We start from the raw sequence: 23,040 nt of genomic DNA, 5'->3' as shown, positions 1-23,040 counted from the left end.
CAGGAACCTAGCAGGCTAAATATGGTATGCAACATAGACTTTCCCAGGACATGTTTAAATAAAAAGTGTTGCTTGATGATTTTACTGCAATATGTTTTCATACCTTAGCAGCCACAATGCTTAGGCCCATTCCATTTTGTTTCTTTAATGTTACTGTGATGATTTCAGGTTCTTTCCTCAAAGGCTGAGCCTATCAAATGGGGGGTGGGGGGGAAACAAACATGTAAGTTTGCATTAACAGCAAAACTAAGTATGAAGATTTCTGCATAAAATAGTCTAAATCAATAAAATAAACAATAATGAATGACTGGATGGAATACCTATTGATATACAAAAACTCCTTTTACAAATCATTTTCACTTTAACACCTGTGACTCTTGATTAGTATTAGTTTAGACAGAGGTTATCAGCATTACACCTGCGCTCAGATCACTGCCAAAGAAAAGGCCAAAGTCTACCTAAAAATTTCCTGAGGTCTAAGAGATCTACAATTCTAAAATCATTTAACAAAAATAAAAGCTGAAAATAGTTAAATCATTTTATGAAAACTGTGCTCTTTGAACCCTGTTTCAGATTTTTTAAACCCAACCTCTAGAAAATAAAATTAATGTGCAAAAATACTGGGGCAATAAATATTTTAAGAGCAGATTAAAACCTTTTAATACTTCACAAAAAAGCAAGCAAGACATTTAAGTTTGAAAAAAATCACCAGTGAATATTTGCAGTAGGTAATTTTCATGGTATTCTCTTATGGTGCCAATACCCTGTTAGGTAATGTAGGTGACACTACAATCTTAAGTATATGAAGCCCATAGCAGTGTCCAAATGAAGCAAAACTCTCTCACTGCGAGTTTCATAAGACAAAAGTTACACAATTTAAAAAAATGACACACCATTGTGGCAAAGTTAATTAAAAAAAAAAAAAAAGCAAGGAAATGTTAAGCGAAGTCTACCCCAGCACTCTTGTGCCAAAGACTGTGGTGAAACAGGAGCCTGCTCCCATTTTATTTAATAGGAGTTTTTCCATTGATTTAAATTGGAACACAATCAAGTTTCAAGTCCAATAAAAACCCACTGGAGAAGAGACAGATTTCTCCAAAAAACACTACGTAGAGGAAAAAGACACACAACCCAGGGAACATATAGCTTTGTCACTGCTTCCATCTTTCAGCTCCTTTGCAAAAACAGGATTAGAAACAAAGTCAATGTAAAGCAAATCTTCAGAAGTATTTATTTTTAAAATTTTACAGACTACCCACCAGGAGTAAAACTCAATTTTAACTCTCAAAAAATCAGTGGCTCAAAAAGAAGTCGTCATCACCTGCTCTAGAACCAAATAATCCACTTCATTATGGATTTCACAAAGTACAATTATTTTAAAAAAAGCAACTGTAAAAATAGCACTTTCTTACTCATGAGATCTACTTTGTGTGTATAATTCAGGGTGATTTTAGCTTACATTAGTGACAAATGGACAATGTGTTACTTGATTACATCGGTTTTGTGACTGGTATCTAACTAGTCCAAGACTTCTGGGATATTGACCCTCTGTTTCCAAATACTGGAGGCAGTTCAGGTTTGTTTACTTCCTAACTTTAATGTCTTATACTATATTCCACTATTTACTGGAAGACATTTCTAATTTTTGGCTTGGCTAGACAGGTTGTCCCAAAGAGCCTGAATACCATAAGACTTGGATGAGCCTGCATTTATGGCATTATTTAATGAGGCGGCCTGAGGTGTCATGGTCAGAGGTCTAATCCCGAAGAGCTGAAACACTGTTTCCTTTGGCTGTTATTCCTTTTTGTCCACACTCCTGTATAGTGCGAGATGGTGGAATGCCTGCATGAGGCCGGAAGAGCCATTTACCTTGTCGGAGCATCCAATGCGTTTTAGGGTTTATCACTGAGTAGCCAATCAATCAGATTCAAAGTATTAGAAACTGGAATACATAAGCAAACTCTATCCCATCTATTCAGATGATGGAGGGCAGACCCTGGCAATAGCTCCATTAGCGTTAACTGTGTCATGAAGAGATCTACCATCTAATAACTGGTACAGAAAAATCCCCAGACAAGTCATCTAGTCTATTATCATTATTTGTGAACGCTCTTGGAGGGGTAAGTGAGACCAAAGTGTAATATTTTGTATTAACAACAACTGCTATGGATGAACTGAAGACTTGGCTGATGAAAGTGTCATACTGTAAGTCCACTGATATGAGGTAGTTTCCTGGAGAGATTACAGAGACAGAGGAAGACAGTCTCCAACCTGACTTTTGTTTTCTTCATCGACCCCTTCAGCCGTTTGAGCGTACACAGCCCAGACTCCTCCAGAGCTTTTTCTTACTATGAGGAATACGAAGTAGAACCTTGTTACCTTTTCTTGAGGGACAAGTTCTACTGCCCTTAGCTCTAGGGCATACAAGATTTCCTTCAGGATGAGTTGATACTTTTTGTCACTGCTTGAGGTAAGGAGATGAAAAAATGGTGTGGAAGAATCTGAAGCCCAAGAGAATACCTCAGCTGCACTACCTCTTGTACTCACTTTTCTGATGCCTATTAGCACCAGACATCTTAAATGAGATATGCCCTCAAGTCTATTTTAGGACCAAGGTAGGATAGGTCTCAGTAACAGTGACTGTCTGAATTGGAAGGAGATTTTTTCCTTTACTAACAACTTAAATTTGGCATGGTTCTAAGGGGCTAAGCTTCTTTACACTATTGCAACCAGGATATTGTGGTTTTAAAAAAAAAAAAAAATCCCAGCGAGGCTCCTAAAGGTAGTTGAGAAATCCTGTCTAATGATGATTTCTACCATCCTGTCTGTAGGGTCTTCTGGGAAAGAATCCCTCTTAGCAGGGATTGCCATTTCCTTTGCCATGGATGCCACTGTTGCATCAGCCTTAGAAAGGATGAAGAAAAAACTTTTGGGTTCAGGATTTCTTGAGTCCCCATCCCTCAATTTGGCAGGCACTTTATCATTCCATCCTAATGATTTCTTCGAAGCAGTTGAGTAGGGGGATGGCATGTTCTGCTTTAATTCTGGTTTTCTTGATTTCATCATATTATATTTTTGGTAAACTAATGCAATTATAACCATATCAAAATATTTAGGCTATGACACTAACCTCTCACTGAAGTAGTACTGGTCTTTTACAAAAAGGTTAAAGAAGTGTTTTGCAGACTGAGTCTTGTTGCCCAAGAGTGCTCCAACAAGCAAAACAAAAATGAAAATGGAAAACAAAACAAAACCCAAGAATAAGTTTCCCTGAAGATTTGGCAAAAACAGATGTATGTGCTAGATTACTGAATATTCAATATTAATATTTAGTTGCTGACTGCTGGTTTACACAGCCCAAAGCAGAAAAGAATACCCAAGTAAACAAACAAACAGGTTGCCCTGTACACATAAATTAAAAATATACTTTCAAAATTAATCGTTTAATAGTATTTTTGAGGTAAATTCCTTTGCCTTCTGCTCCCCATTGAAAAATTGTTTACTTTATGATAGTCATGCTATGACAAAGATAGGGAAATGTTGATATAAGCTGATCTTGAAACATTTCCACAAATGGTTATTTTTCTTTGCTAAGGGTACGTCTTCACTATCTGCTGGATCGGCAGGTAGTGATCGATTTATCAGGGATTGATTTATTGCGTCTTGTCTAGACACAATAAATCAATCCCCGAATCGAACCCTGTACTCCACCTCGGCAGAAGGAGTAAGCGGAGTCAACGCGGGAGCCGCCGCAATAGATTCACCACCCTGAGGACAGCCAGGTAAGTCTAACTAAGATACACAACTTCAGCTATGCTATTCGCGTAGCTAAAGTCGAAGTATCTTAGTTTGAAATCCCCCCACCCTCACCCCCCGGAGTGTAGCCCAGGCCTAAGAAGCCAAACAACAAACAAACAGCAATGAAATCTATTCTTTGGAATAAGGATAAAAACTGAGTACGCACAAAATATAGTTCACTGCAGGTTAATATTTATAGACTCTTGCTCTGAATTACTCCAAAATGAATACCTACTAGCTCAGCATTCTCATGTAAGAGGTGACTTTCATAATCTGCACCTTCAAAATACATTGTCCAAGTGCCTGGTGAACGCGGGTGAGGTGTCAGCCTGCAAAAGCCTAGAGGGGAAAAAAGCACAAGTGAACATGTGCCACTCCAAGAATTAGTTGGTGAAACACAGCTAAAAGTAAGTTTTGCTGGTGCATTAATACCATACAGCAATATTTACCCTTATCTGTTTAAATGTTTCAAATTGTGTATGCTGAACAAAAGATTACAGGCGTGTAAGAATTACACACTGTCACAACTACATGATTAACACCACAACCTTACAGTTCTTAAAACATCTTCCACCTGAGGAACCCAATGCACTTAGTAAACATTAAGGGGTCATTTATGACTCCTTTGAACTTAAGCTGTTCTACAGACAGAGGACTACTGTAAAACCAAAGCAGCAGTTCATGGTAGTATTGTGCCTTTGAAAGACTTGGTAGAACGCAAAGGAGAGACACAGCTCTTTCTCCCTCCTCTTCCAGTTTATGCACTTTCTCCCAATTTTCTTTCATGCCATGTTTCTCCTGTCTTTCCTGTTATTTTTCATTTCTGCAGGATCCAAAGTGGTAGCACTTTACAAAAGGAAGGATCACACAGGGAACATTTCTCTCTTTCTACAAGTCCATGTACAAAGACCTTGATGTAGGTGGTTACTAAACATGCTGCCAACACACAGAAGCTCACTTCAATTATTTAGAAGTCTGAAATAAACATGCACTATGCCAAGGGGATTCACAATGTCATACGAAAGTAAAATTAAGAAAAGCATATACAAGTTTTACATACCATGTGAGTGAGGTAAATTTAAATAGTTTAATGAAAGTGTAAAGCAAAGGATAATGAAATAAGGATTGAACACTATTGTGATTGAGGAAAAAATAATAAATACCTCTAAACATACCTCAAGTTCTACATTTACTATATGAGAGAAAAATGACATTAATATACAGTTTAATAGTAGTAGGACTGACCTCTCTGGCATAGTGGATCTAAAAATTCTTGTAAACCACTTGGAATGTTTCTGACAACATCACATGAATAGCCATCTTCTGGCAAAAGAAAAGGCAGCTGTAGATCAGGATCCTCTTCTAGCTGGACTTCTCTGCCATCACTACGAGCTAGTTCATCAGCTGTATTTTCTGCAACAGCCACTACATTCTCTATCAACTCCTGGACATAAGACAAAAGGACATTCTTATGTTTAAAGAGCTAAATTAATTCCACTATTAAATATATTAAGAAAACTTTATGATTGCACCATTAAGCATCCAAAATTCAGGAAATTACAAAGCTAAAATTGCACATAAAACCTCAACTATACCCCCATACATGTGCCTATATATTACAATACAAGCTTTATCAAATCCAGTATCATGCAACTTCATTCTCCAACCGTGTAGCATCTTCTAATATCTTCTCTTTTTTAACTTAAGTCAATACACCAATGAACATACATTAGACATTTTACATGAGGTCTGCATTTGAGAATAGTACGTGATCATGCAATTAAAAACTATACTGTAATGCATATGCACAGTCAAGTGCACATGGCAACCTGAATTTTGACATTTCTTGTCTTGGGGGTAACGAAGTGTAATATAATTTTTGTACAATATGGGGGAAATGCATTAAAAGGGGCTGCTTATTCAAGAATATGAAAGCTCTAGTGGCTCACAAAGAAAATTGATAATATATAATTCTATAATCTGGGACGAGTTAGCTATTTGCTACCAGAATGCCCTGCCCACACTTCTTGGAAGGTTCACTGGAGGGGAAGCCCTTATCCTGTACCACAGTCAATAAATCCAAAGGGGTCCATATCATAAAAACTTTTGGAATAATCAAAGGTACATCAGAGTGATACTCCCACTTGCACATATTATATAGTGCAAAGCAGCCCTTCATATCTTGCAAAGTTTCATGTACAACTTCAGAACACTTTACACCGTGCAGCTAAATTAGCAACATACGTATACATAATGTGGTCTTTTCTTAATTGAGCTTTTAATGAGCTTAGCAAAAGAAATTCAAAAGTTAACAATTGTCATAGTGTTCACTTTTCATCGCAATATTCAAAGGGAAGACCATCTCCATGCCACGATTCTCTCTGGTTGCTTCCACTCCAGAGTGGTTCAACCACCACCACATTTTAAAAAATAAATAAGACATTTTGTCCCTCTCATCTTATACTCAATCTTCTAAAAATGACACTGCAGGTCAGAGAAACCTTGGAAAATTTTAAACCTGAAATGTGAATGTTTTGAGTGTACAAAGACACTCCTCAAATACAGTGTTTAAGAAGCAGATATTAAAGACCCCACCACGCTAACCATTCCTCAGTTCCTCTCCAAATCAGAATTACTTTTAACATTCCAAAGTAGAATTTGGGGAGGGGGGAGAGGGGGGGTTAAATTAGGATATACATAAGCAAAACACTTGTTACTGGCAAGTAATTTTTTTCTTACGACTGCCTCTGCAGATGCCCACCGCAGTGGACCAACTTAATAGCAATGATAATCCTGAGAATAGCTGAAAAGTGTGTGACTCCTTACTAAGCGTGGATGACCAGGTATCATCAGTACATAAAAATGCCCTCTCTCTTCCAGCTCCCTTTCCACAATGATCCATGCATGTGTCACCTCCAGGCTGAATTACTGTAACTCTCTATATCTGAAGGTGTAAGTCAAGAAAGAGTACAGGTTTCAGCTGGTACAGAATGTGGTTGCCTGCCTTCTCCATGGTTTAGGTCGCCATGAGCACATCAGACTGGTACTCGACTCCTTATACTTCGGGGGTTCTCAAACTTCATTGTATTGTGACCCCCTTTTGACAACAAAATTTACTACACAACCCCAAGAGGGGGAACCAAAGCCTGAGCCCACCTGAGCCCCGCCGCCCCGAGCCGGGGCAGGGGGGAAAGAGGGGAATCTGAACCCTGCCGCCCTGGGTGGGGGGGCCAAAGCCGAAGCCCAAGGGTTTCAAACCCAGGAAGGGGGCCTTTAACCTGAACCTTGCCACCCAGAGCTGAAGCTGTTCAAGCTTTGGTTTTGGCCCTGTGCAGTGCGGCTCAGGCTTTGGTCCCGGGCCCCAGCAAGTCTAACACCAGTCCTGGCGACCCCATTAAAACAGGGTTGCAACCCACTTTGGGGTCCCAACCCAAAGTTTGAGAACCCATTATACTGGCTTCTAGTGAGCTTTCAATGCCAGCTTAAGGCTTTGGTCCTAATCTTCAAAGCAATTAACGGATCAAGCCCCGGTTCTAAATTAGAGACCAAATTTTGATTTATGAACCATTGTGACAGCTGTGCTTCTCTGGGACAACACAGCTCACATGAGAATCTTCTTCTTCAGCTATCCCTCGGTGCAAGAATGTCTGCCAAGAGGGTTCATTGGTGAGTTTTTAAGTGGCTGAAGAGCCCAATTCTTGCCCTGCAGATTTTCCCACAGCAGGTGAGGGCTGATAGAGTACCTGGGTTTTCCGGATGCTGAGAGAGAGAGGGAGATTCAGGCTGTGATAGGCATCTGCAAAAAAATTTAGGGTGCTTTGCAGGTCAGCCTCTGTGTGCAAGAATGACAGTCATCTGCATACTGAAGGTCAGTGATGCCAATTCTCATTATCTTAAATTTTGTTTGGAGACATCGAAGATTGAGGAGTTCGCCATCCATATGATACTCAATCCTGATTCCGTCAGGAAGGCGGTCACGAAAGAGAATCAGGATCACGGCAAGGTGAATGGAGAAGAGTGTTGGAGCAATGACACAGCCTTGCTTGACACCGATACTAATGGCGAATGGTTCGGTCTCTGAGCCATTGCACAAAATGGTGGCTGCCATCCCATCATGGAGTAGCCTGACGATGGAAATGAATTTCTGTGGACAGCCAAACCTACCCAGCACCCTCCATAAGGCATCATGATTGATAGAGTCAAAGGCCTTGGTTAGGTCGATGAATGCCATGAACCATTCCTGATGTTGCTCTCTGCACTTCTCTTGAATCTCTCAGGTCATGAAGATCATGTCAGTTGTGCCTTGGAACGGCCTGAAGCCACATTGTGATTCAGGGAGGAATTCCCCAGCAAGGGAGAGGAAGCGGCGGTTTAGTAGAATCCAGGCAAGAATCTTCTCTGCGATGGAGAGGAGAGCAATACCTCTGTAGTTCCCACACAAAGATTTGTCCCCTTTCTTGAATACTGAAACAATGTTGGTGTTCTTAAAGTCAGGTGGAATTTCTTCACAGGTCCAGATTTTGTCAAGGAGTTGGCAAAGTTTGTGCTTGAGCATTGTTCCACCAGCTTTAAAAAACTCCATCGGGATGCCGTCTGGCCGTGGTGCCTTATGATTTTTTGTCTTAGTGACAGAGTGCCGGACTTCCTCAGAAGATGGGGGATCAGCAAGGTGTTCCATTGCTGAGCACTGTGGAATAAATTCAATGGTGTCTTCAGAGACTGTGGATTCACGGTTTAGTAGGCTCTCAAAGTGCTCCTTCCAGCGTTGTCTAATGGCTGCAATGTCCTTGAGGAGGGTGGAGCCATCCTGAGAGCGCAAGGGGGTTGGGCCTTTGGAGCTTAGCCCATATATAGCTTTTGTTGCTTGAAAGAAGCTTCTCAGGTCATCCTGGTCTACGAAACCCTGAATGTCAGAGGCCTTTTCTTGCCACCACTTGTTTTTAATGTCATGTAGCCTCCTTTGGACTTTGGCTTTAAGCAGGTGATAGGCCTCATGTTTTTGTTTATTAGAGGAATCATTTTGCCAGTTACAACATGCATTTCTTTTCTTCTGACTTAATGCTAGGATTTCCTCATTGTTTTTGTCAAACCAGTCTTGGTGCTGACAAGTCTAATACCCTATTGTTTCAGCACATGCATTGTGAAAGGTGTTTTTATTGATCCCAGTGTTCTTGAATGTCAATGATATTATTAGGCAGGTGAGAGTCTCTCCGACAGATGTTGTTGGAATGTCTTGCAGCTGGCTTGGTCTTGTAGTGCTTTGACAATGTACTGCTTTCGCTTAGTCTTTGGGTGTTTGTGGTGTGGTGGAGCGAGCTGCAGGTACATGACTGATCTTACTAATCTATGGTCTGTCCAACAGCGATCGGTACCTCTCATAGCCCGTGTTATACCGACATCAGTATAGTGTCGGGCTCTGACTATATAACAGTCAAGGAGGTGCCAGTGTTTGGACCAAGGATGCTTTCAGGTGGTCTTAAATTTATTACTCTGCCTAAAGATGGTATTTGTGATGAGCAGGTCATGCTCCATACATTTGCTGAGGAGGAGAATACCACTGGGGTTTACATTTACCACTCGTTCTTTACATATTGTGCCTCTCCAGGGTCGGGAATCCCATCCAACTCTGGCATTGAAATCTCCCCTGGAGGTGTGGTTGGGAGGACTATATCAAATCTGCCTTAGGTGTGGTTGGGAGGACTATATCAAGAGTTCTGTAAAACTGCTCCTTACTGTCTTCCTCATCATCAAGTGTGGGGCCTACGCGCTGATGACCGTAGCGTACTGGTTGTTGCTAAGCTTGAGCCGAAGAGTCACGAGACACTTGTTGATCCCCACGGGAAGCTCCAAAAGCTGACTGGCGATCTTATTTTTTATGGCAAAGCCAATCCCATGAATGCGTCTCTCTTCAGATGGCTTTCCTTTGCAAAAGGAGATGTAGCCACCTCCATCCTTTTTTAATTGGCCCTCATCAGCCCAATGGGTCTCACTAAGAGCTACAATGTCAATGTAGAGTGTTGTCAGTTCTCTGTAGTTGTTCTTTCTGGGCATTCACTGCGCTGAGAGTCCATAAGGGTGCGGACATTCCAGGTGGCAAAATTCATTGTCATACCTCATTTCAGCCGCAGAGTTGAGTGATTCCACTGTATATGGCCATCCAGTCGTAAGAGTGAGACACAGCCTATGTTTGGGGCACCTTTTCTAGTCCCCTCCTCATTTGGGGTGAGCATAGGGAATCCTGAAAAGGCCTGCTCAGTCACAGCTGCTGCACTTCCATCTCAACCAAGCATAAAATGATTATCACATGGCTGCCTCCTGTCTGCAGATTTGTGACTAAAGACTCCCAGAGATCACTGCTCCTGTCTTCCCTGCCACTTAGAGAATAAGGATAGGGATTCTCAACTGAGGGGATCCAGATATGGAACAAATTTCCAGAGGAGATCAGGCAAATCCAGAATCTGACTGTCTTTAGTAATACTACAAAACCTCTTTTGCCACTAGAATGACACTAAAAACAATGAAACACTCCCCATGCAAAAAAGCCCATCAACCAATACAAAATGTTGAGCCAAATAACCCTGAAAAAAATCAAAACCAAAACCCTACCTTGAGCATATTTTCACCCCAAAAAGGGGAAAATGCCAGAAACTTCATGAAGTCCATTAGAGATTTTGCTATTGCTATCCATTTTACAGGGAAGGCACTCAGACGACAATAATGGGCAACAGTATAAAACTATATGCAAGATAGACGGTACCATTAGACACGGGAGACCAAACTACTACTGTCTCAAAATAATGCTTGGTCTACTCTAAAAAGTAGAATTTATTTGAGCATAAGCTTTTGTGAGCTACAGCTCACTTCATCAGATGCATTCGGTGGAAAATACAGTGGGGAGATTTATATACATAGAGAACATGAAACAATGGGTGTTACCATCCACACTGTAACCAGAGTGATTACTTAAGGTGAGCTATTACCAGCAGGAGAGTTGGGGGGGGACCCTTTTGTAGTGATAATCAAGGTGGGCCATTTCCAGCAGTTAACAAGAACATCTGAGGAACAGTGGGGGATGGGGTGGGGTGGGAGAAATAACATGGGGAAATATTTTTACTTTGTGTAATGACTCATCCACTCCCAGTCTCTATTCAAGCCTAAATTAATTGTATCCAGTTTGCAAATTAATTCCAATTCAGCAGTCTCTCGCTGGAGTCTGTTTTTGAAGCTTTTTTGTTGAAGAATTGCAACTTTTAAGTGTGTAATCGAGTGACCAGAGAGATTGAAGTGTTCAGCAACTGATTTTTGAATGTTGTAATTTTTGACGTCTGATGTGTCCATTTATTTTTTTACGTAGAGACTGTCTAGTTTGACCAATGTACATGACAGAAGGGCACTGCTGGCACATGATGCCATATATCACGTTGGTAGATGTGCAGGTGAACGAGCCTCTGATGGTGTGGCTGATGTGATTAGGCCCTCTTAATTATTCTCTTAATTGTGAATCCAGATCAGATGCTTAGGGCTTGTCTACTGCAGCACTGCTGTAGCTCTTCAGTGTAGATGCTGCTTACACCGACAGGAAGGTGTCTCCCATTGGCATAGGTAATCTGCCTCCCTGAGAGGTTTTCTTTTTGCGAATACAGACTAACAAGGCTGCTACTCTGAAATCTAAAAAGTTAGGTTGACCAAACTATGTTGCTCAGGGGTGTGAAAAATGCACACTCCCCCCCAAGCGAGATAGTTAATCTGACTTAACTCCAGGTTTACTTAGCACTTGGTTCACAGAATTCTTCCTTCAACCTAGATACCACCTCTCAGGGAGGCAGATTACCTATGCCAATGGGAGACACCCTCCTGTCGGTGTAGGCAGCATCTACACGGAAGAGCTACAGCAGTGCCGCTGTAGACAAGCCCTAAGCATCTGATCTGGATTCCATAATTAAGACTAGAGCTTCATGAAAGCATAAATTGAAATCTAGGCAACAGCTTTTGCAAATTTCAAGCAGGCCACAAGAGCTTTAGAGAGTGAGGAGGGTTCAAGACCAAGGACTGATTTGCATCACTCAATAACTCACAGTGCAGAGCCTTGAAATACCTCAAAGTAGGAACCAACACCTATTTGGGGCCCAGAACACAAGAAACAAACACACAGTCTTGGATCTGAAAAAATTCTAACTCCTTCAGGTCTCTCAAGTATCCAATGAGGGCGAGTTCAGAGCAACTTGGCTCCTCTTCTGTTAGACTCTAGGGCCTCTTCTCAGACTTTACGGACATGTCCAGGTGTACTGAGTCTTTTCAAGTATATAGTGAATTCTGGTATCCTGGATACCACTTTAAAGTAACTACCAGCAAAGGCTGCTTAAAAAAAAAAAAAGAAGCAAACAGTGTTATTAATGCAAAGATGATAATTTAATCATTTTTTTCCAGGTCTCTAACTGCAAATGAATGATTAAAAAATGATGGGTGAATCTTCCTTGTAAAATGACAGTTTAAATTAAGCTATGTTCTGCAGTAAAGAAGATGATGGAAAATTGTGTTTATTTTCAAATTCAGGCCATATTCAGATTTTCAATTGGTAGACATTTAAAATTATGCTGTAGAGTCAGCTCTACCCTAGTTACGAAGACTTTACAAATGGTTCAGTGCAGGAACACTACTAAATAAAAGGCACTTGCATATTTGTTGCTGCTATTAAAATAAAATGTTTAGAACACTAAAAACATAGCTTAAACTTTTACCTTTTTAATATGAAAAACTTTCTTAGGAGAAAAAGCTATCCTGTGACTTATGGCTTATTCTAATATCTCTAAGATGTTTACACTGCAGGTGGGAGGTGTAATTCCCAGCACAGGCAGACAGACAGGTAGCTCAGCTCCAGTTGGCACACTAAAAATAGCAATGTGAATGTTGTGCCACGCATGGGCAGCAGGTTGGGCAACTGCTATTTTTAGCTATTTCATGGCTACTTTTAGCATGCTAGCTCAAGCAGAGCTAGCTCCAGGCTGTCTACCAGTGCTGGAAATCAAACCTTACAACTGCAGTGTAGACATACACTTAGTGGGCTTCTGCGCACACACAAAAATCCATTGGCTTTTGCACACACACAAAATCCACAGACTTGTCATTAGGCAAGATTTATAATATTAGACATTTTTCCAGTAATTGTTTGGCCTTAACCTTAGAACTGGTTCAGCATGCAAAAGACTGTATGTATCCATTTTTTCACCTGAAGATGTTTCCAACACCCTGTTCTGAAGGAATGTGACTTAGATGAAGAATTTTCACCTACTCTTTAGAGAAAACAAAATATTTGATCCTTTCATTTAATTTCTACAGTAAAAATTTTAACACTACATCTTACTACTACACCTTTAAAAGTGATAGTCAATCAATACATTTACTATTTTACAGGCAAGTGGTGATTAAACTCTATAGCCACACTATTTTCCCCAGAAATGTTGAACAATGCATTAAATGACTTACTGTTGGGATAAATGGTTCATCTGGAGCACAGTGATAATTCTGCAGTAATGCCTGTAGCTGTAGAGAATTCAACTTAAAGCAGGTACTGTTAATATTTGGAATGTCATCATGTGAGTATTTATCCATGGTAAGTAGTGTAGTTGCCTTAAAAAAAACCACACCAGAGACTTAATTATAATTTAAGAATGGAATATAACCAGAGCCCTTATTTATTTCACAGTTTCTTTTTGTCTACAGCGAAGGCAGAGCAGAGGAAACCATGCAGCAAGAAGCCAGAATTGCTGCAAAAGTGATGTAAACTTCATTTTCAAAATCCCTCTTCTCTCTTCTGCAACACAAATACTCTGCCTCTTAGTACAGGAACCAAGGGAACCTGAAATTAATCAAACTCAGTGTATTAGGAAGAAACTGATTTGATTCTCTTGGGGAAAAAAACACATCCAGATATTCAATTCGTTTTCAGTAAATGATTACACTAATATACAGAGAGGCTTTTACAACTCTACACACTGAACCAGGGTTCTAGAATACACTTACACAATTACATCATGTTGTATTTTTGAAAAACACACCTTATGAGGAGTACATTTCACTGAGAACCAAGACCACCATCACTCACCTGCACTATCCTACTTAGGTGGCAATCAGCAGCCAGCTCTAAGCCCTGTTTTTCTGCCCAGGCCTCGATATGGCCCAACTGTTGACGGATGATGGCTCCCCAGTAATGCGAACACAATCCGGAATCTGGGTCAGTAACCAATCTATTAAAAAGCCACATGTTGATAAAGTGAAAGAGCTGGGAGAAGAGCTGTATAGTCAGTGCAGCATTCACTCTACATCGTCGCAACAGGGACATAGCTCCAGTTAGTGTATGCAAGACATCATCTACAGAGACAAAGAAGAATGTATTAGTACACATTAGTATTTATGGTTTAAAAAAAAGTAGGTTCAGGCATCCAAATTGAATTTAATATTATTAGGTACTACTACATGAATTATGAAAGACAAATTAGAACACTGTTCCAGAATGGCACCTACATACTTGATATTTGTTTATTCCATAATATATTTCAAGAACTTACTAATTAACAAAAATCTATTTTAAAAATAGAAAGCTAAGTGATTAAAGTTGAAAAGTTTAATAAAATGCTATGAAGATTCAACTATGCAATTACAGAAACCAACTAATTATACTGTTTAGATTCCAACACAAAATAAATACAGTAAAAAATTCTTATAAGTTACAGTTCCTACACATACAACGCATTCCATACTAGTGATAAATACCATGCTTTTTGGCAGAAGACAAATAATTATTGGTTTTTCCACTTCTAACACAATATAATCCTTGGCTATATTCCAAGTCCAAATTAATATATGGCACATAAAGTAGTTAAAATTACATAAAATGTCCTCTTGCTCACAAATGCCTATGGTATTTATTATTTTAGTTCAATCTTTCTACCACTACATTATAAATAGACACTTCGCACTCCCCCTCCTAGCTTTAACTCAAACTGGTAACTAAAACAGTGCTAGAGATTTCCTGTTAAGAAAGTTGAATAGTCTGTAGGGCACGTTTAGTTTTTCAGATGAAAAAATGCTATCACTAATGCCCAAAGATGGTGGGATTTGTTTGGGGGCCGGTGAGTTATGTTCTTTTTTTTTTTTAAACATACCTATGGAATTACGAGAATTTGAAGTTCTTATTAAATAAATCAGCCACGTTATTTTCACTGTTGCTCAAAAGTTTAAAAGTCGTGTGATTGACAAAAATCATCCCCTGAATGTTTCAGTGCTAAAACCTATAAAGTTACTTGAAAATATTTAGTATTTAAACACAGTAAATACCAGGATAAACTTTAATGTGAAAAATGTAATAGTCTCACATCTGACTGTATAGTGCAGACTCACATTATCACCTACTAAGCTTTATATAATTCAGATCTCAGAAAGATGCAAACATACACTTTCCCTCCCCAATGCAGGTCACCACGTGATGGCACATTTACATTTTCAGTCAGATCAGAATATTGTACCTTTTCTTTGTATACAATATTATAATTGTGATAACTAAACATTTTTCCTGAGATTTTAAATTATTTGCCAGCTAAAGATTATAAGCAAAGATCAAAATGAATATTGAATAGTTTTTAAATTGTAAACAAGGGATTTCACACTAGCTTTAATATGCCTTTCCCTAGTTTCTCATTTTTTCTTCACATTTCCTAGTTTGTAATTGTTTTTTAAATAAAAGCTTTTTCTTGCATAGTCTTTCTTCCTACCCCTCTTGATCCCACAGTTAAAACAATGAAATTTCTTGTTGTTTCCAAATAGCCATTTGTAATGTCAAATGAAAACTTACGACTATCTAGGTTGTTATATGACAGGTTTCAGAGTAGCAGCCGTGTTAGTCTGTATTCGCAAAAAGAAAAGGAGTACTTGTGGCACCTTAGAGACTAACAAATTTATTAGAGCATAAGCTTTCGTGAGCTACAGCTCACTTCATCAATGCATCCGATGAAGTGAGCTGTAGCTCACGAAAGCTTATGCTCTAATAAATTTGTTAGTCTCTAAGGTGCCACAAGTACTCCTTTTCTTTTTAGGTTGTTATATGGCATCCATTACCATAGCAACTGACTGTACTTCAGGATCATGCAAAAGAGGAAGCTGGACAATGACACAAACCCTTATTCAAGCCAAATATCTGAGACAACAGTAAAGGAAATACAGAAATTGATGGGGGAAAACTGCTTTTTAATCAATATTTTTCTCTCTCTTTTTTTTTTTTTTATAAAGAATTTCTCAACACAGAAAAATGTTTTTATTTCAGAATAACTTTCAATCTTCTTATCCAAAAGATCTAAACTTTATATTTTATTTTAGAAGAACGTAAATGTTTTTGTTCAAACCTGAGTAGATTTAATAATTTTGTCAGTGGAAGACATACCAGTAAATGCTAATTATCTGAAATTCTATACATGGATACACTCCTCACTTTCCAAAAGCTAATTTCTTTATCTACAACACTGATTAACCAAGCATTTCAAGTCTTCCCGAGACATTAGATAATGTGAGTTTACCTTTATTTTAAAGAGTATTTTTCATGTAAATTCCATCCCAAAGAGTCTAATCTATTATCTGTATATAGTGGATTTACACACAACTAAGGTGTTAGTGAGAACATGTAAATTTCACATCATTGGTAAAATAGACCGACTCAATCCATTAACAGTGGCTATAAACTACTGATTTAATAGCAAGACAAAATAACCAAGCAAGCCTAACCTATTTTAGGCCTTTGAAGATTATTTTCATCTGGATCATCAAGGAATGCTGGCATGTAATTGTTAAGCTCTGACTGAAGACAGTGAACTAAATATCTGAAAAAGAACACAGTTTTGATTATCCAATATAAGAAATTTTGCTTGACTTACATAGAATCTGTTATCTGAAATATATACTGGACCCCCTTATAAATTATTTAAATCTGGAGCTATTAGTAATAAACGCTGACATTGTTAGGAAACAGGTGCCAATTTGGTTCATATACTGTGGAGTTGCCCCAATATAATGCAATTCTGGAAGGAGCCTAAAATTAACTTTTTTATGTCATCTGACATTTGTACTTAAAGAAGTACACATTTTTCTGGGGTTAGTAGGTAAAATAATCAAGATTTCTTATGGTAAACAGCAATAGCTGTACAAAACCCCGATAGTCAGTAAAAAACTTGTTCTTCAGTGGAAATAAAAATCCAGTCCAATGACTAAGGAATGGTATACTGATATGGCTTCACTGCTAGTGATCATAAAGGATCTTCTTTAATAAAAATTATATAGATTAGTTCACTGACATATGGGCAGATTTTATAGAAACAGCAGAATGAATTGTAGATTAGTTTATGACTCCTTCCCGTGCCTTCGCCCCACTTCCTTCCTTCTTCAGTTTCTTTCGATCGCCTTCTCATATTTTTATTCCCCTTTGTCTCTATATTTCATCTTGTATGTAAAAGTTAATACAACTAAAAGTTTTATCCTCTGTATGGTCATTTCTGCTACTTTTTTAAAAGGTTAAATAAAAATTAAAAAACATTTTTGCAGCCATACACACATTAATTATGCATACTTCCAAAGTAAAAAAGTATAAGCAACCTACTATAAAAATTATAAAATGCCTAACTCAATCTTATGCTTATGACTATATCTGAACCAAAATAATGCTCCTCGAAATGATCCAGTATGACCAAAATCTAATACAAATTTTCTAGAAACATGCAACTAATAATTCAGCAAACATTAAGAAACTTGAAGATTCTTTGGACATCTGAGACTGAAACTTTCAAATACTCATGTATGTAAATGTCAAATTAATTTCATTAAAGGCATTTTGTCAGGCTAAAATTGGCCCATAATTTAAGCTTTGTGAAAATAATCTTACATAAAAATTTAGACCAAATTTAAAAAAAAAAAATTCCAGTGGAAGTATTGTAAAAGAACAATATCTCTAAGTATTTGCAATCCAAACATTCTAGCACTGAGCTAGCATACGAAAACCTGATATTGTGTAGCTTTTTATATTGTTTATTCCTTGCATTTCACTCAGCTTAGAGAAACCGAGAGAAAAGTACATTTGATTTTTAAAATTTTCAGTTTTATATTAATGACTTTTTTTCTAAATATTGTTTTTCAGCCAGATAGTATTTCATTCATAACATCATTTTTGTGTATTGAAGAATGCTAAAACTAAAACCCAACTAGCTGATTGGAATCAAGCTGTAATATTTTCCTCAACTCTTTATGTAATGATATTTTATGTCTTCCTTAAATAAAGTACGATATCCCTACGTTCTTGTTCCATCTGAAAACATTCCTAATCATGGAAAGTACTGATTTTTAAAAATTTTGTTGCAAAATAATTTCAACAAGTTCTGGTACACTTTTTGATACTACCACTGAATTAAAACTTTTTTTTAAGAGCAGACAATTTTTTATATTGCTAATATTTCATACAGTTGTGTAGTGGTAAAAACGTGGATAAACTAAACTAAACTCCATATTCCCCAGATGAGAAGTGGGTAAATTCTGTTCATCTCCATTTACTTTCGACTACACTACTGTATGCATATGTCATAAGTGAAAAAGAAAATATTCAAGTTACATGAAGTTGGTACTAGTCTCCTGGAAGCTTAGAAGTTACATTGGGAGGATAAAAATATATCCAAAAAGATGGTGACTGTGTGTGAATAACTGTTGTAGTTAGAACCAATTAAGAGAAAAAAATATATATATGGTCATTCTTTCCCAGTCATAAAAAAAATGTATATAATATGTAAGCTAATGTATGATGAAGACAGAAAGATTTTTAAGATTTGTACACAAGCATTTCAAGCCAGTAATGCAAAATACTGATCTAGGAGAAATTCTAGCTTGACTGAACAATCACTAAGCAACTTATGTTTAATATCAATCTACACCATTGATTGTTGTAAGTTGTTATTCCAAGCATAATTCCTTACTTGTAGTAATTGCTATCTGAAAAGAATATTCTGCATGGGTCCATTTTCATAGGTCTGATAACTTTGCCATTACCTAGTATATTCTCTGATTTGTGAGCAAAGACTAGAACCAGACAAATACGGTCACGTTCACAACTGAATATATGTTATGTATACACACACACACACACACACACACACACTCTCACTCGCTCTCTAGCCTCAGGCCATCCCCCTCTTCCTCCCGCTTTTTAAAATTAAATGATGTGGTACACCACCACCTGATCTGCCAGACATGCCTTCAAAACCCTAAAGTCAATCTTAAGAAACAGAAACCCTTCCTTCCAAACTAAACTTTGAATATTTAACGCTGTTGTAAAATCTTTCTTACTATCTGGTGGTGAAACTTGAAAATTCATTTAGACCTTATCTATACTCCCAGGTTATTTGAGCAACTATCTTCGACATCAGATGATCAGAAATGGGGTGGGAATCACAAATGAAGAGCTTTAGAGGAGGATCAAACAAAACACACATAGTACAGGAAATATGGAACAAAATAGCTCTAGCCATTATTGTGGGTTAATAAAATGCGTAGCTGCTGCAGATAGTTACTGATTAATCCACAAACAACCTATCTGGGGATTAAGCTATATGACTGCAGATGCTGAACAAAATGTCAGAAACAAGTATGTAGTTAATAGCAACTTTGATTGGTATTTCAACATTTTCATGACCAGATGTGTAAAAATCTGACTGGCTACCATACACGATTATAAAAATATATGTATGTTGATTTAAACAAATATAGTTAGCACCTAACCACTCAGGACAGGGTCTCTGTAGAATTTGCTTAGCAAGGAACACGAGAAAGTGATGCAATTTACATTCTCACTACAGCCCAAATGATCCATCTCCATTAAATAACTAAAAATGGAATGCTTGTCTGCTCCCCATGCATTTCTTTAACTGGTGTCAATACAACTAAAGAATCATGACATCTAGAACTTAGAAAAAAGTGTACAGTACTTTTCAAAAGTATAGAAATAAAGCCTAATACTTCCACATGGCAAATATACAAAAGAAACAAAATTCTGATGCCCTTACTTGAAAGCCATTTGAACCAAATGTGCCAAAACATCTTGTGCATCTAAAGTAATTCGGCTAAGGTCGCGGTCTTGCTTAATGAAGTTGAGCAATTCAGATGCATTTGCCATCCAAAAGGCAAGTGCCCCAGCAATATTCTTCTGCTTCTGTAAGTAAAAAGAGAAGTAGCAAACAATATAGGGTAGGTCCTTTCTGATCAGAAATTAATAGACAAAGAGCTCCAAAGATAGACCAGTACATTTCCCATTTCAAACGTACTTCAGATACCAGATATTTGCAAAATATTTTTCTATATATAACAAATGATAATACTGCAATTATTCCAACAAATAAGTTACATTTTAAATACATCCAGTATGTTCAAAATTCTGTCCAGTTGCCATTAGTGAAATCAATGGAATAATGGCATTAGCATCTAGTTACGCAATACTAAAAGGTTAGCCATATGCATTATCTGGTAATCTGCGTGTGCGTAAACACATATTAGCTGTTACCCACTGCCACCCTGATACTGCTAGTCACTGGCTTTGACACCAGGCAACTTAGTATCGAGTACTGATCTATCTCACCATCTCCCGACCACAAATGCCAGGCTAGGCAACCTCAGATGAGATCCAAAGAATAGGAACCACAGACAAAAAAAAAAAAAAAAAGAAATAAGGGGAAGAAAAAGAACTTTGGTCATTTTATATCCACACTGAAGTGCGTTAAGCAGAAATTATGGAATGCTGATCAAGGTTGCACAGTCAAAAAAGAATTTTAGTACTGCATGTTCCAGTTGCTTAATGAGTGTTATGAACTGTTCAGTCCAGCTGTTTGAGTATTGTATTTTGACATGGAAGCAGCATGAGAAACTGAGCTAAGCCAACATAGCTAGGATCAGTTCCCAGCAGTATATCCTACCTGATCAACCTGGTCTACCTCCTGGAGAAAAACGGACGAAGGAAATCAAACAGAATAGAAGAAAGAAACTTGTGAACAATCATGGTAGTTTTAGAAATCAGACACTAAATATGAAGGTACAACACTTATGTTCACAGATACACCTAAATATATTTCATCAGTGGCTGTTACACAACTGAGACCACTTATATTTTAGGTAGACCCAGTAATATGACAGCAAAGAACCAGAGTGCCAATTAGTTCAAGGAATGCCCTTGAACCACAGGCTGTTTCAGAGTCAGTGCAACACAGATTTCCTGTAGAGCATCCGCCAAGTCTCTCTGTAGCAGCATGAATGCTAATTCCAGAGAGCTACTTGCCCACACTACTGAAATGAAGACAATGTACAAACACAAACAGGGACAAAAGGAAAATTAAAAAATAAAATACAAGGTGGGGAACAGATTAATACATGGTTTTCAATTTAAAAACAATGGTTTGTTTGTTTTTTAAACACAATGAAAAATATTGAGTCAAATAAAATACTGCAATAAACTTCCAAAGTTCTGCAACGTGCAAACTACACTAACTATATTTTGCCTTCTGCTATTCTAACATAGATTTTACTTCGTTATTCAACTTTTTCAGACCCTTCCATAAAATTACTCCCTATCAAATGACGTTAATATTTTGTATTGTTTATCGTTCCTACCATCAAAGGTTCTGAAAATACTTCACAAAATTTTGAGAGAGTAGCTTTTGGAAATTACACTAGAAGTCTCTTTATAGTTCTGATAGGCAACAATCAGAATTTTGACCAGTATCTCCTCTTCCCAGTCCCTGGCACAGATATTTGTGTGCTTTCCTTCTCTAGCTCCTCCATTTGGCTACAGTGATCTCATCTCATCTACTTCTCTTGCCCCACTCACACAAATACAAGTCTAGAGTGCCTCTCCAACTGCATCCTGTATATCCCTCCAAACCAGCTTCCACCAATGGCTCTCAAAGTCTCCAATGAAGTCTTCCTGGTCAAAGCTCAGAATAAGCAAACTCTGTCTTTATCCTCCTTAACCATGCTTCTCCTGAAATATTGTCCCCCACTTGGCTACCATGACAGTCCTTTCCTGGTTCTTCTCCTACTTCTGTTATCACTTGTTCGGGGGGGGGGGGGAGGAAAGGGAGGGGGGTGCAAAGAAGAGGGGTGGTTTACACAGGGCTGAGTCCTTGATTCCCTCTTCTCCCTTCAGGCCTTGTCTTAGAGGGAGCTCTTTCATAATTTCAACTATCATCTCTACGCTGATGTGCCTCAGATCTACCTCTCCACTCCTGACTTGCCTCCTTCCACCAAAACTAAGTCACCTTCTCTCTGACTCCTCATGGATGTCTAGCCATCAACTTAAACTCAACATGGCCAAAACAGAGCTCTTCATCTTTGCCCCTCAAACTCTCCCGCTGCCAATTTTCTCAGTCACTGTGGAAAACAGTACCATTTTCCCTGTCATTCATACCCAAACCTGGAGATCATCTTTGACTCAGGCCTCTCTGTAGATGTTCACATCCAGACCATATCCAAAGCCTGCCACTTCATCCTGGATAACGTGCAAGATCAAGCCTTTCCTCTCCATTCATACAGCTAAGTCTCTTATCTTATCTAAGGATCTCCTTATTTCTATCGTGTCTGCTGCAACATTCTCCTCTATGGCCAAGATGAATTCCACCTTTGTCCATGTACATCCATTCAAAACTCTTCTGAAAAGATCATTTTCCTAGCTCACCACTTCAATCATCATCACTCTTTGAATCCCTCAACTTGCTACCCCCACATGATCACATCAAACTCAAACTAATTATCTTCACTTTTAGGGCTTTTCAGGGTCTATGAATGCCCCACTTTTTATCCCTTATTCTTTTGAGATATCAGCCTCTGTCTTCATTCTTCAAATATTAAGTCCTGATTTCCCTTTTATAAAAATTCTTACCAACACTACTGCACTTTCTCCAATGCCACCTTATGCATGGGAGGAGCATTTTGTAAATATCTGCAAAGCCACTTCGTTGTTCTCCTCCCTTCTTAAAACTCTTCTTCACTGTAATGCCTATGAAAAGTTTAGCAGTTGGTTTGCTGTGACCAGTTTTTCATGCTGACCAGCACAGTTTCATTATGCTCCATCTATTTGTTTTATGCATCTGTTGTTTACAGTTGTACATTTAAGATTGCAAGCTCTTTTGGAGCAGGGATTATGTCTCTTTGTTATATGTTTGTACAATGCCTAGC

General features: G+C 38.3%; 1 protein-coding gene across 28 annotated transcripts in view; it reads right to left on the bottom strand.

The window, feature by feature from the left end:
* The window catches only part of AFDN (afadin, adherens junction formation factor), a 213,111-nt gene that overhangs the window by 54,509 nt on the left and 135,562 nt on the right, over nt 1-23,040 (bottom strand). For 20 of the 28 annotated variants that reach the window (XM_038394708.2, XM_043511318.1, XM_043511306.1 and 17 more), the window contains 8 exons: nt 20,787-20,807; nt 19,884-20,029; nt 16,570-16,664; nt 13,901-14,166; nt 13,282-13,425; nt 5,044-5,242; nt 4,034-4,137; nt 104-190 (listed from right to left, as the gene is read on the bottom strand). In XM_038394708.2, the coding sequence (XP_038250636.1) occupies nt 104-190; nt 4,034-4,137; nt 5,044-5,242; nt 13,282-13,425; nt 13,901-14,166; nt 16,570-16,664; nt 19,884-20,029; nt 20,787-20,807 (1,062 nt within the window). The remainder of the gene's footprint in view (nt 1-103; nt 191-4,033; nt 4,138-5,043; nt 5,243-13,281; nt 13,426-13,900; nt 14,167-16,569; nt 16,665-19,883; nt 20,030-20,786; nt 20,808-23,040) is intronic. The other 8 variants (XM_043511307.1, XM_043511312.1, XM_038394715.2 and 5 more) reach the window with 1 other exon arrangement.

Source organism: Dermochelys coriacea, chromosome 3, assembly GCF_009764565.3.
Source record: "Dermochelys coriacea isolate rDerCor1 chromosome 3, rDerCor1.pri.v4, whole genome shotgun sequence".
Lineage (NCBI taxonomy): Eukaryota > Metazoa > Chordata > Testudines > Dermochelyidae > Dermochelys > Dermochelys coriacea.
This window is presented reverse-complemented; position numbering and strand designations above follow the sequence as displayed.